At 38.4% G+C, this 14,002-nt stretch overlaps 1 protein-coding gene across 1 annotated transcript in view; it reads left to right on the top strand.

Moving 5' to 3' along the window:
* Positions 1–12,785: 12,785 nt before the first annotated feature.
* Positions 12,786–14,002, top strand: part of CSGALNACT1 (chondroitin sulfate N-acetylgalactosaminyltransferase 1) — a 106,968-nt gene continuing 105,751 nt past the window's right edge. The window contains exon 1 of the mRNA XM_018576835.1: positions 12,786–13,626. Within this exon, the coding sequence (XP_018432337.1) occupies positions 12,939–13,626 (688 nt within the window). The 5' untranslated portion in view covers positions 12,786–12,938. The remainder of the gene's footprint in view (positions 13,627–14,002) is intronic.

Raw genomic sequence — 14,002 nt, 5'->3', positions numbered from 1 at the left:
TTTTTATTTCGGTTTCGTTTCGGTTTTGAAATTTCCATTTTAGTGCACCTCTATATAGAACCTATATAACCTAACATGCCTATTGAAAAGGAAACCTGTGCTGAGAGGAACAAATAGGCCATGACTAACCTGACCTGAACCATCAGTTTACATCAGGAAAAATCAGTGTCAGTTGAGGTCCGCAATTTGAGACGTATCAGCTCTCCATTTTGACTGACCGGGACTGATGTAGTCTGATGTAAATTGATGTAAACTGATGATCAGTTTACATCAAGTCAGGTTACGTCCGTTTTTTGGGACTGATGTCGTAATACGGCATGGCAAGCTCAATACATGCTAGGGGAAAGCAAAGAATCATGGGAATTTTGCATAATTATAAAGTCCAAAATGGACATGTTAAAAACGGATGTAAACTGAACTGAGAACCTTGACTGAACTTATGATGCTGGTGTGAAAGGGGTCTTAGTTGTCTGACTTTGATCTTCTTTTTTCTTTTTGCTGCCATTATTTAAATAGATCTTTTTTAGCTTTACTCCTGGAAACTCTGCTAAAACTTAGTAAACTTACAGACGATCTCTGGTAAATGGGAAGTATGACATAAACTGGCAAAAGTAAAAGCTGTCTGGGAGCTCTGCCAAACTGAATGTTGTTATAGTGGTGTTAAATTATTATGGGCAAAGCACCAAGTACAGAAAGTCAGATGGACACAGCTTCATTTAGGTCAGGGTATGGCAAAATGTTCAGATCTCCATGACTCTTTTGCCTTTAACTACGATTACCTAGTTCATGCATATCTTTAATTGGTAACAGAAAATGATCATTTTTAAAGGAATCTGTCTGGAAAGAAATCTAGGAGCTGCCATTACTGACTTGCTTTCTTTGTGCTGTTGTTGCTCTAGCTTTATTTCTTAGAGATTCACTAATGTGACTGACACCCGATATGTACATGCTTGTTTCAGGTCAATGACTCACAAAACATTGAGGAAAAGATGACAACTCTGGAAGTTAAACTTTCAAAGCAAGTCCATATTTTTATATTCCTGATGAAGTCCTTGGTGATATTAGGCAGGGATAGGTGATGTCACGCTGCATGTGGACGCTGCAGCTATTGTTCTGTGAAGCTGGAGACACTGTTTGGGAATGAGTTTCCCGGAAAACAGATCACTGCTTGTTATAATACACTTTATATATTGGTAAAATGAAATTCCTTCTGGGTTTTTTTATATATATATATATATATATATTCATTTTACATTTAAATGCGAAAACTTTTTTTGTGCGCGGGATAAAGTGGGGAAAGTTTTGAACCTTTTATAATGCATAGAATCCTTACTGGGGAGATTTACCTTTCACCAGATGTGGGAATATGGGCAGCTCTACCTAGAGCGAGGATGGCTGGACACTGTATGAGGTGATTTACTGCAGTTTGAAGTCCAGCCGTCCTTCCCTATCTCTCCTAACTGAAACGCCATACCTCAGTATGCAGCTCTGCCTGGGAGAGAATGTGTAGAAGCCTGAGCTTTGCAGCTGCCATCGAGTGATCACAATTGCAATGCTTTCCAGGCTTAAATGCAAGTTTAAAAGAAATGCATATTTTTAATACATTTTTAATTATGCAATACTTACATTTTTGCAAAAGGTGAACTTAGCCTTTAACTGTGACTGATGTTATTAGCTGCTGGGAGGATGTCAAGTTTTAAGTAAGATTTTATGCCCCTTTTTTCTACAATGTTACTGTTAAAGTGACATTAAACCCTCAGATTTTTTAACATAAACCAATACTGTAATGTGTGCCTTACTGTAATCCATGGTTGTTTCCCTTCTCTTTGCTGCTCTTCCTTTTAAATCCTCATGTCTTCTCAGGCTTGGGAAGAACTTCCCTTTTCAGCTCAGGGCCTCTTCCTGTAGTGCTGGCTCAGGTTTCAAGCCTATACAAACGTATACACAGACACAGTGTATCCATTCCTGAGACAAGGCAGTCTGCTGCAAAACAGAAGTTCTGCAGAGCATGAGAACAGTTACAGATTTAAAAGGAAGAGCAGCAAAGAGAAGGGAAACAACCATAGATTACAGTAAGGCACACATTACAGTATTGTTTTATGTAAAAAAATCTGAGGGTTTAATGTCACTTTAAAACCTAATGTAAGGCTCATGTCACATTTCAAAATTTGCCTAAAATGCTGGCACTATTTTAAAGGCATTCCATTACCATATATAATTATCATTAAGGTCAAATTCTCCATATCTTAGAAAATGTAAAAATACTTAGCTAAGCACTATTTGTGGCTAAAATCGTCATATAAAACAACACTAATGGTACTTTGGAAAAGAATACCCATGCCGGAAACAATACATGCAACCTTATCCAATTACAAAGGTTTTTATTCTTAAGTGCAGTAACCTACCTAGCTACCAGTAAGAATTCACTACTCAAGTCCAGTGCAAAATGGATTTTGATTGGTTAGTATTGGTTTTATACACTTAGAGACATAGATACCTTACCCATGCAGGGCACAGTGGCACTGCCTATGTAAAGGACTTTCCTGGCCAGTTATGGTCAACGTACATGTGCTTCTTCATCTTTTAGCTCCTCTGGCACTGAAATCAGGTGTGTCAGTGACTTGGGGGAAGCGGGTAACATCACTTCCCTTGTCATGTGACAGTGCTCAGGCCTAGAGAGTTTCTGCTAGGCTTAGGCACTGTTGCAGGGGAGGAGGTTACATGCTTCCCCATGCCACGAAGATCTTGGTATTCTAGCCAGCTGCAGAGGCATGTTGGCTATTGGAACTGAATATCAGCTGTCCTTTCCTTACAAGAAATAAGGACACAAATGTGTGTTGTTTTTTTACAAAGACCCTAATTTTAATATGATTGAAAGGCTAATATTTTTGCTTTTAAAGCTAGGAATAATTTTTTTAATAACTTTAAAAATAAGAGAAGTATCATCTACAAGCATGCAACATTTATTGTAATGCATCTTTTTTCTTTCATACATTTTTTATTGTAGGGGTCTAGATAATAAATATGAGTATGTAAATGTAATGCTAACACAGGCAGAACTAAACATATTGAGATGTAAATGTGGACAGTGTATTGAGAGCATTCATCTCATAAAGTTTCTTTCTCCATTTCACAGCCAGTGATAAACATTGTCCTGCCTTTGACCTTGTCAGTAAGATGCTTGCAGTGTTTGATTAACTCTGTTCAAATCACACTGCCATTGTAAAAAGGAATTGCTCAACAGCAAAACGAAATAGCTAATTCCTTTACTAATGTTACAATACCTGTTATACAGGTGTCTTCATTCAACTGAATTACAATAACTTCCCAGTGAATTCAACCTACACATAAAATGACATGAAAAATGAATACAGTTCATATAATCTAACCATGTTACCAGTGGCAGATGTGGACTCCCCCACAGTTCAATCTACAGTAATGTAGGGTATACATGGTGCAAATTACGTCCGGTTCTTGATGAACAGGTGAAATTCGAACAGTGGGTGTCGCTGCCGGCACCCTTCTGCCCGACATCCCTCGATCAGCTGATCAAAGGAGCAGATTGGAAGAATTTCAGCCGATAACAGCAGGGGGGTTCGTCCATCCACACATAAGCGCTGATGGGGGAATATGTTATATTTTCTTTGTACAGCCCACAGGTTGAACAAAGAAAATATATACGTATATGCCCAGATTAAGCCCTTGTTGCCCAATCTGCATCTCTTTTGCTACCTATTGCGTGGCCCTTGGAACCCCTGCAGGCAGTAGTCTGTTTTACTTTGCATAGATGCTGGTTTAGGCCAGTGAAGGAAAAATATTCTTTAGACTTGGTTATGTAAGTTAAATGGTTTGTTTGATTTGTCCCCACTATCTTGTTTTTTTCTGTGCTGCCTATCCCTTTTCATGTTTTCCCCCCCCTCTGATCTGTCATCATAAATTTTTCAGAGAGAAATATAAAATGTGCCAAGTAATTGTATAAAGGGGCTGCAGGGAGCACAAATGTGGAAGCATTCATGATTGTAGCAACAGTGATCACCAGCAGTCTCACATGTGTCTCCAGTCCATGACTGTCTCCTGAACCTCCATGTCCTCAGTCTTCAATAGAGCTGCAGCTAACGATTATTTTCAAAATCGATTAGTTAGCCGATTATTAAGTTCGATTAATCGGTTAATCGGATAAAAAATAAAATATTTTTTTTTTAAATGGCTTCAGTGATGGGTCTACTAGTTTGTATTGAGATTGCAGTCCACAACAGGAGCAAGCTTGGAGCGGTGGAAGTAAAAGAGAAAAAAAAATTGTGTGGTGTGCAATATAGTGAAATGAAAAGTGTAAAATTATACAGCAATGAATGCAGAATGGCGTAGGCTCTAGAGGACTACAAATCCCAGTAATACATTATACAGCACAATACAGAATACCACCAGCTATAGAGGAGTACAGCAAATCCCAGCAATAGCACATTATAGCTGGTGGTATTCCGCATTGCGGTGTATAATGTATTATTGCTGGGATTTGTAGTCCTCTATACAGCGCAATGCAGAATACCACCAGCTATAGAGTACAACAAATCCCAGCAAAAGTACAATATACAGCACAATGCAGAATACCACCAGCTATATAGGAATACAACAAATCTCAGCAATACATTATACATACAGTGGCAGAGTCTTTTTTGTGGCAGCGCACCTCACGCTGCAACACATGTATGTTGGCAAGGTGTGTTGGGGTGCCATTTAAATGGAGATGGCGCAGAACTACACCAAACCACACAATGTTCCTTGCGGTAGAGCATGTGGTGATGCAAGTGTTACCACAACAGCATGGTATGAACAAGACCTTAGGGGATGTTTTGCCAAAAACTACATTTCTGTTGCAGGGGTTGTCATAGTGCAGACAGCTGAGAAAATCAGTGAACCAATCACACAAGCAGGAAATTACATTTCTGGGGGGTTTACATACACCAGTGGTGTACAAAATGTCTCCAGGTCGCCATACTGCATTCATTTTTTTTACAGCAGCTTTAGATTAAAATAAAAAGGTATTTTTTTAACAAAAGTGTAGTTTCTTTTTTAATTTTGAGTTACATGTTGCAAGGTTTTGCAATATATATATCATGAATTACACTAGAGTATCAGAAATGTAGATGTAATAGACATGCAATCCTGGAGACCATAAGAAAGAGTTTACCTTGCCAGCTTGCCCTCTCTAAGTTAGGTCACAATAAAGCCTCAAGGTTATTCAATATGATGTCAGGTAAACCTCTAACTATGACTACATTTTACAAAATCCTTGTCTTTTGTACACCATATATAAAGGGGAAAAAAACTGCATTGCAAAGATTGGTGCCTTAAACAACTAAACATAGGCTAAAAAATAGGTACAAAATCTACTGCCTTAAATAGCAAAAAGCTGCCAAGCCATTTATAGAAGGTCCTGTCATTTAACCCAGAGTTTATAATTACCATAATTACTGGCAGAAAACTTATATTATATGATTGTGAGAGGTTAGATGGTATTTTAGCTTCTAAATATTTAACTCAATGTTTAATATTGCTAATTTCCATAATGTCCAACATATCAGAATCTGTTTCCTTTCAAATGTACTGCATTAGATATGGTTCTAATAATTTGATATCCAGAAAACATTTTACTTTATGAAAAAGCTATTTTAATATAGTTTCAGCAATTAATAATACACAATGCGATTTGTTTCCTGGGGAAAATAACTGAAAGGTTTATAAACCTTTAAATACAGTGACCAGGTGATTATATGTAGTATTGACATGATTCGTAAAAGGGCCACCCAGTGCCTATGATCAAACACCTTCTCATAATTTAAAGGAGAACTATGAGATGAGTGATTTCCACTCACCTCATAGTTCTAGCCGACCTGTGACAATGAGACTGTCACAGGTCAGCTCAGTAGATCGGGAGGTGAGCGAACGCATACCAGGTTCGTTCCCCTCTCGATCCTGTCACGGCTCTCTGCTGTGACAGGGGGAGGGCTGGATTCCCCTCTCCCCACTCCGATCTGCCAGCGCTGACTGGCGGGAACGGACGGGGGAGGGGGCGGGTACAGCTGGCTCTGCCTCTAGATAGGCAGAGCCAGCTGTCACTCACGCAGCTGGGCGGATCCCGTCATCTACGTCGGGATCCGCTCCGGCGTCTCAGTATACCGCGAGCTGTAGCTCGCGGTATACTGAGCTTAGGGTAACGGGAGGACGCTAGTTTGTGTCCTCCCGTTACCCTAAGGAGAACTATGGGGAAAAACACTGACACCATAGTTCTCCTTTAAGGCTATGAGCATGCTGGTAGTTCTGCAGCCAGAGGCTCCATAAACAGTATTAATGCTGATGATTTTAGTTCCCAGTTTTCCCCTATCTAATCCATCTGTTTATCCAAGATTCGTTTAGAAGCTTGGTTAACTGCTGCCCCTAATTTTTAGATAATATTTTAATATCTTGAAGGGAAAGCTTGGACAGTAGGATTATTGATATGCTGATTTTTTTCTGTTTAAAATAAATTGATGTAAACGACAATTGCTATGGGGTTAATTTCACGGGGCTTGTTACACATTCAGCCTAAGCCAAAGCAAATAAGAGCCCCTTGTAATAAAAAGATTCTAAGCCATCCAGACCACATACATGTATCATTGCTAATCATTGCAGAAAATAATTTCTTACTCTACTAAAGTGTCTGCTATTTTGTTCAGAGCAGTCCTTCATATAATTTGGGCTGGCTTCCTTGTGCATTACAGTTTGCTTGCTCAAGGTTTCTGTGTATAATTCTGTCACTATTATATGATGTTACCCCTTAAAGACCTCCAAGCAAAGAAGTAGTCTTAAATAAGAACCCTCATTAACCACTTGAAGATGATAGTGAAGGGAATACGTCTTAAAAAAACAAATTTAGTACGTGTATCTCTTATGCCCTGCTCTTCTCCCCCTGCTGCTGCACCCCTGACACTATTATCAGGAATTGCTGTGTATTACACAGCAGGAGTGGCTGTCAAAATGCAACCACTCCTGTGTAAAATAATATGTGCAGGCTATGTGCACATGACTATTTGCAGTTAAGTTTGCCATGCTTTGCAACAGAAACATCATTTTAATGTCATTTTAAACACAACAAATGATAGAAAATATGTATACTACTCTAACATAACATTGTCAATAGAAAGCCTACTTTGTCCCCAAAAACATATTTATTACTTTATATTAAAGTATTTCCATAATTGGGAAATGCTAGTTTCCATGTCAGTTTTTACTGCTATCTGAGGCTCCATTAGAGAGATATCCCCTCAATTTCTGTTCTGTGGACAAAGTTTCACCAGGCAGAAAGTGAGAGAGAATCTGCAACAGGGAAAACAGACAGGGAAACAGCAATAACAAGCTGACAGAGGCTATAGCACCATTTACTTATGTCTGTGATGTTGTTAGAGAGATCTACCTTCACTGGGAACAACCAGACAGAAAGTGAAGGAATCTTTCCAACTGAGCCTCCAACTGCAGTAAAACATGACCTGATCCTTCATTACCATATCCAAGACTATAGCTATATACTGAATAAACAAGCCTATAGCTTATATAGTTTATGGAAATGTAAAAATTGCTTGTCTATTAGTGGTATAAAGGTATGAGAGCTGAAGTGGTTAAATACTGTTTCAAGATCTTGCTGGGCTGGTCTCTTTGATATTTTAGCTCAGAATTTCCATTCCTTTAAACATTTTAAGGCATATTCCATTTCGTCAGGACAGGATAGAGAATAATTCCTCTCATCTATATTTAATGCTCTCCATTATTCTTAGATGTTTAAATCTTGTGTATATCAACCCCAGTTTTAACCACATTAGGACCAAACAGTTACAACAACAGTTAGATATTGGTGTGAAATAACCTTTGGTAACACTGATATCCAGAATAGTAAAGATACTACTTATTCCATGTTAAACAGTATTCACATAGGACAGGCAGATGTGCCAAAATATTAAGCAAAGATACACCCAAAATCCATAGGAAATTCCAGGAGGAGGCTTTATAACAGTTGCAACAGGCTGTGGCTTTATCTGACTATCCTGTAGCTTGCAGTAGTGCTTCTGATGTCCTCCATGACCCAAATTTCCCAAGAGAAGCACCTGCTGGTTGGTACATGAAATGAGGCTGATAAGTTGGCTCTAGGCCACGTAATTGGCTCTAGATCGCAAAGTATTAGGCTGGCTATAGAGGCAGATAACAATAGGCTGGTAGCAGGCCAAAAGAAGGTGCGGTAACGCTTGTGCTGTGGTGTGAACCCAGCCTAAGAAAAGAAAACTATTGCAGCCACTACATTTAAAGGCTGGTACACTGTAAGGTTTAAAGTGACATAAAGTCACCCCCATTCCCCAATGCTACTTTGAGGACTTACCTAAAATTATGCCTCTTGATCCAATCATCTTCTTTCCAGTAGTTTTCTGGAGTCCCTCCAGCGATGGTGCCGGTCTCTAATCCAGCACTGACTGTTGTGTCTTCTGTGTCCCATGGTGTCTGTCTGTGTGCACGCTGCCGGCTGCGTGCATTGACTTACACTGTGCCTCTCCTCTTCTGCGCATGTGCCCACCCCATGATCCTTCACGACCACTCAAGAAGCTCCAGATCTTCAGACGGGAGCGAGCGGCAGAGACACAGGTAAGTTTTGACCTATTTGGTAACTTTTTTATTTTTTAAATGTTTTTGCATATAATATGCAAACAAAAAACGAAGGTTTTTTCTTGGGTTTCGACTCACATTCTAACATAGTTTTTATTGCTGCACTTTACACGAATGTAATATTTCCAGTGTTTCCTAGATAACTGGCACAGTAGTCGTCAATTCCTGGCATGGGTTAGTTCATATTGACTGAACCTCAGTGGTCTCCTGGCAGAATACTGAAAGTAGGGGAGTTTAGGCTCCTTGTCTTGAACAACAAATATCAGTAAGGACATCTCACATATTTGATTAGTGTTTGGCTATAAAATCAGTTCAACAGTCAGCTGCATTTGTAGCTGTATACATACTAATAATGGTGATCCTGAAACTTCAAGTGATCTACCCATTACAAATTTTTTAAAAACTATTTATTTTTCCGTAATAGCAGCTAATAATACATTTAACAGGCCCCCTGAACAAATATAATTGCTATTTTAGTTATAACATTTGTTCTTTACACTTTTACAAAGTCTAATGCTGATCTTACATAGGACAGCTTTTCTTGTACATTTTGCTAGCTTTGATTGCAACAGTGATTTAAGGTATCAAGACAATTTACACACAAATGCTATGGGGTTAATTTACTAAAGGCAAATAGGCGGTTCACTATGCAAGGGAATTTGCACGTAGCAGGGGAAGTTTGCCCATAGGTTAGTGACTGAGGGTAAGTTCTGCTGACTTCCATCACCCAGTCATGTTCTAGAAAAAAAATTTGTTTTTTAAAATTTTCCTTACACATTATCGGGTATTCTTTACAAAGTGAAGTTTCACCACATTCACTAAGCTAGGGAAACTTCCCCTGCAAAGTCCCTTGCAAATTGCCTTTAGTAAATCAACCCCTGTGTGTTTAAATCTACATGGCAGGGGTAGTCGTAGGATGCCTCTATATTTTTCGTGATTGAAAGCTGATTGCAAGTTGTTAAAATGTGTTCATGTGTATTGCCAGCGTAAGGTTAAAGAGGGCAATGAAAATCCTGTCCTATCTGTAATTACTTGTATACTTTGATTTTCACCTGCCTGGGGAAAGATGTTAGCCTAATACTATGTATTAGAAGAAAAAGACCATATGTACATTATTTGTATCAATTCTAAGTGGTTGCATCATCATTTTGATTTTCTGTTTTTTAGCTGCATGCAAAAAAAAATTCAGAAAAACAATTTCTCACTTGACAAGGAACAACACAAGAGTACATGTACAGACGGTTTGCATATAGAGTTACTGACAATCATAAAGAACACTGACAAATGTTGTCACATTGGTTTCTGAAAATTGTTATATATAAAGTGTACAAGATGTTTTATAAAATGCTACTATAATTGCCATGTGGTAGATAAAATAACAGTAATAAAGGTTTAACACTGTTCTTCTGTGTATGTAATACTTTTATTATTCGGTGTAATAATTTTAGTGCCATGAACCAAAAAGCTTTGGATATTTGCTTTTTAAAAAAGGGCACAGTAACTCAGTGTAAAAATGAACGAGGGCTGAGCTGTTATAAAAAGCAAGTAGTGAATATTTGCTGAATACACGCTATGCTATTCAAATTTTAGTGCATTTACTGGGGCATCCCCTTTTTTAACCTTTAACCTAGTGGAATGGTGGAACAATGTTGACAAATTGCTACCATTTATCAAAAGGATGGGGGCTAGAATGTTACCTGCAGCGGACACACGGGCATAAATAGCAACATGGCAGGCAAATCCTCTGATGTTTGTATATTTTCTGGTAGGTAGCCAAGCAGGCACATTTTGGGTTAATAGGCACACCCATAAGATTAAAGTAATTATCTTCTAATATCCCATTATGTGCAGGTATACCTAATATGTATGCATAAAACAGATAAGAGTTTTCCACACTTTAGACAGCTGGGGTCCCTTGCTCTCTAAAACTGATTAAGTATATGCAAGCTTTAGGGAACTTCCTGTAGAATACTCACTTGTGTAATTCTACCTGGAAAATACAGTATAGCATGTTTTAAGGCTCCCAGTATATATTCATAATCAATACCCACTGTATCCATGTCACGGTCAGTTTTTTTTTTAACTATAGGCAAGATTGACCATTACAGAATGAGCCATAGAAAGTTGTTGTTTAGGTAGTAAAGCACAGTGTAGTCTTCTTAAAAGAGAACATTTCCTCATTTCACTCCCATCACAAATCCCCAAAAATGGAAGCTTATTCCTCATTTAGGGTCAAATCATGCAAACCATTCCTATATGCTTCTGAGCCAACTGTGCATCCAGAACCACTGGTTTATAGCATTTTTACAGCCTTATATAAACACATTTATTGAAACTGCATACAGCTGTTTCAGACTTGTTGACCATCATCAGTGTATTGAATTGTAATAATGGCTTCTGGACTGGAGTAAAGCTTAAACAACAGTAATATAACTATACACGTTGTTAGGAGCCAAAAAGCCCTCCACTCAACCAGTGTGGCGCACAGTGAAGCCTCCCAAAAAAATGGTATGAAAATCGTTTCAGTAAAGCGTTGCATGACGGAATAAACATCAGTCAAAGTACCGCAGCGCTGAATACTAAAAAATGGCCTGGCCAGGAAGGGGGTGAAACACTATGGCCTTCAAGTGGTTAAAACAGAGAATGGTTTAGTGGAGATTTTTGGTATACCTCACCACAACCTGGTTATATGTTTTTGTTGTTTAGGTAGTGGAATTAGTAGTATAGTAAATATAGGGTTTCTATTCTGAGCATGCTTGGTCAGAATATTGTTATCGGAAATAATGAAAGTAAATGATTTGGTAATTAAAATAATTGAGTTGGTCATCATGCTTTATATGTTGAAAGTTATATCCTTGTTTATATCTTCACATTGATCTGGAATAGTTAGATACTCAGGAAGTCATCTATTACCGTTAGGGGATGTAGAGAGATATGCATGTAAAAATTTTATTCTTTTTTTTCTTAGAAATATATAGCAGACACCTTCACAAGATACCCCTTGTCTTGGAGAAGCTTCTTTATACAGTCTCTGTTCATCAACATTCACATAAAACTTTTCACTGAACAACACACAAATATTCTGCAACACATTCATATTGATAGTATCTAATGAAAGGAATGAATTGCTGGGTGCCATTAGTCACATTGTGCTAGCTGGAAACAAATACAAGTTTGCAATTTGCATTGTAGTTGTAATGTAATGTAATTATACATTTCATGGACATTAACAAGCTGAAATTTGTGATATAAATCATTAATTAGTGCTGCTCATGGATAATTTTAGTGTTTCTACTCTAAATGGTGATACAGTAATGCAATCACAGGTTTGTCATGTATGTGAAAATTTAAAAGAAAGGAAAATGTAACAGTAAACAGTTTATATCTGCTCATTGAAACTGAAGAAACCTTGTTTGGTGACAACTCTCCCTTTGAAAAAATAAATCTTACAGGGCTCTTAACTATTACCTAATCTAGCCAGGACTAAATTGTGTTTTGTATTTACGTACACTTTATTCGTTTTCATAGAAATGGATGCCTCATTATGTCTAATTCTTGTGGGGAATGAAACTGTGTAGGCACAGCATGAAAACCTGCGACAATAGATTGGTCAATCTAATTACAGCTGTGGGATATTTTTCTCTGCACTGTGTAGGTTTTTGTTTACTAGGTCCAGGTTCTTGGATGAGTGAGAACAGCTGCTGCTAAGATGCAAACATGCATTGATGTTCATTTTTATTGGAAAAATCTTGCATACCAATTTAAACAGATGCCAACCCCCACTAAATGATTGCTTCAGTGATCTATCAAGGTCCTGGTACTTTTTTGGGCTTAGGGAGGGCATGCCTTTGCGAGTTACAGAAATGTGCATAGACATTTCAAGAGACGCTGGAGGTCCAGGATTAAAAACAAGAAGCATGTATAGGTCTTTTATGGTGCTTGCTTTTGTATGTGTGTCTTGGATTCCACTGGCTTTCTTTATGAAACCGTAATCCACTAGTTTGAAGAGTAAATTATAATCTACATTTCTTTCTTGTTTTTTAGATTCACCTTTATGTGTAATAGAAGAAAGACAGAACTGCAATGATCCAAAAAATTCTGGAGTCTGGAAATATCCATGTAGCTTTTTGTGAAGCTTGGTTTACAAAATGTTTTTTTACTCCTGCGATGTAAGGATAACAATCTTATCTTAATGGGACAGTGGTGGATTATGTATTGCATTTCTATGTGGATTATAGGTACTTTTGTATCTTATGGACCTCATTGCATATCAGGATGAAGAAGACATATTTCTTCCCTTAAATGTGAGGATGGTACGGCGAGGACTTCTGAGTTGGGTTTCCCGGGTGGGGATCCTTCTCGTCTGTCTTTGCTGTATAGTTTCTGTCTTGTATATGCTAGCATGCACTCCAAGAGCTGAAGATGAACAGCTCATACTTCCACGAATTAATAGCCCTACTGGGAAAGAAGGCTACCATGCTATTTTGCAGGAACGTGAGGAAGAACATCGGAATTATATCACTAGTCTGAAAAAACAAATAGCTCAATTGAAAGATGAGCTTCAAGAACGCAGTGAACAACTCAGAAATGTTCAAGGTCACTACACTGATTCCCTCACTGTGACCTTCGACCATGCCAGCCCTGAGAAGACACAGACAGACCTCTTAAACTTTCTACATTCCCAGGTTAGCAAGGCTGAAGTACATAATGGTATGAAGATCCCCACTGAATATGCCGCTATTCCATTTGATAGCTTCACTTTTCACAAAGTGTACCAATTGGAAACAGGACTTACACGCCACCCGGAAGAAAAACCTGTAAGGAAAGATAAACGGGATGAGCTAGCAGAAGCCATTGAGGTGGCAGTGGAGATGCTGAATAGTCCTGAGGATGGAAGCAATGCACATAGACGAGTATACACTTCATCCGACTTTATTGAAGGTAAAAAGTTCAAATGATGAATATAAAATGAGTTCCCAATGTTTTTTGGTAATTTTCAATTTGGTCCTTGTTTGTAACTTTTAATGTGCAGTCAGTGGATTTACCTGAATTTCTAAAAGAAAATGCTCAAGAGCAGACACAAATCATTATGATGGTTATAGGAATACATGTGTTGCTGAGTTGCCTGAATCTGTGTGCCATGCTGTTGATACAAATTAAGCAGTGTAATTACATATATTTATCATTACGACATGCATTTGAAAGCAGCAGTATATGAAAGAGTTCGTGTTCTTGGTGCAGCTTTATCCTGCACATGCGCACTCCCCCCCCCCCCCCCCCCCCCACCCCACCCCCCACCCTTTTACTCTCTCTCTGT

Source organism: Nanorana parkeri, unplaced genomic scaffold, assembly GCF_000935625.1.
Source record: "Nanorana parkeri isolate BGI_ZX_2015 unplaced genomic scaffold, ASM93562v1 scaffold78, whole genome shotgun sequence".
Taxonomy (NCBI): Eukaryota; Metazoa; Chordata; class Amphibia; order Anura; family Dicroglossidae; genus Nanorana; species Nanorana parkeri.
The sequence above is the reverse complement of the archived record's forward strand: the minus strand, read 5'-3'. Positions and strand labels throughout refer to the sequence as shown.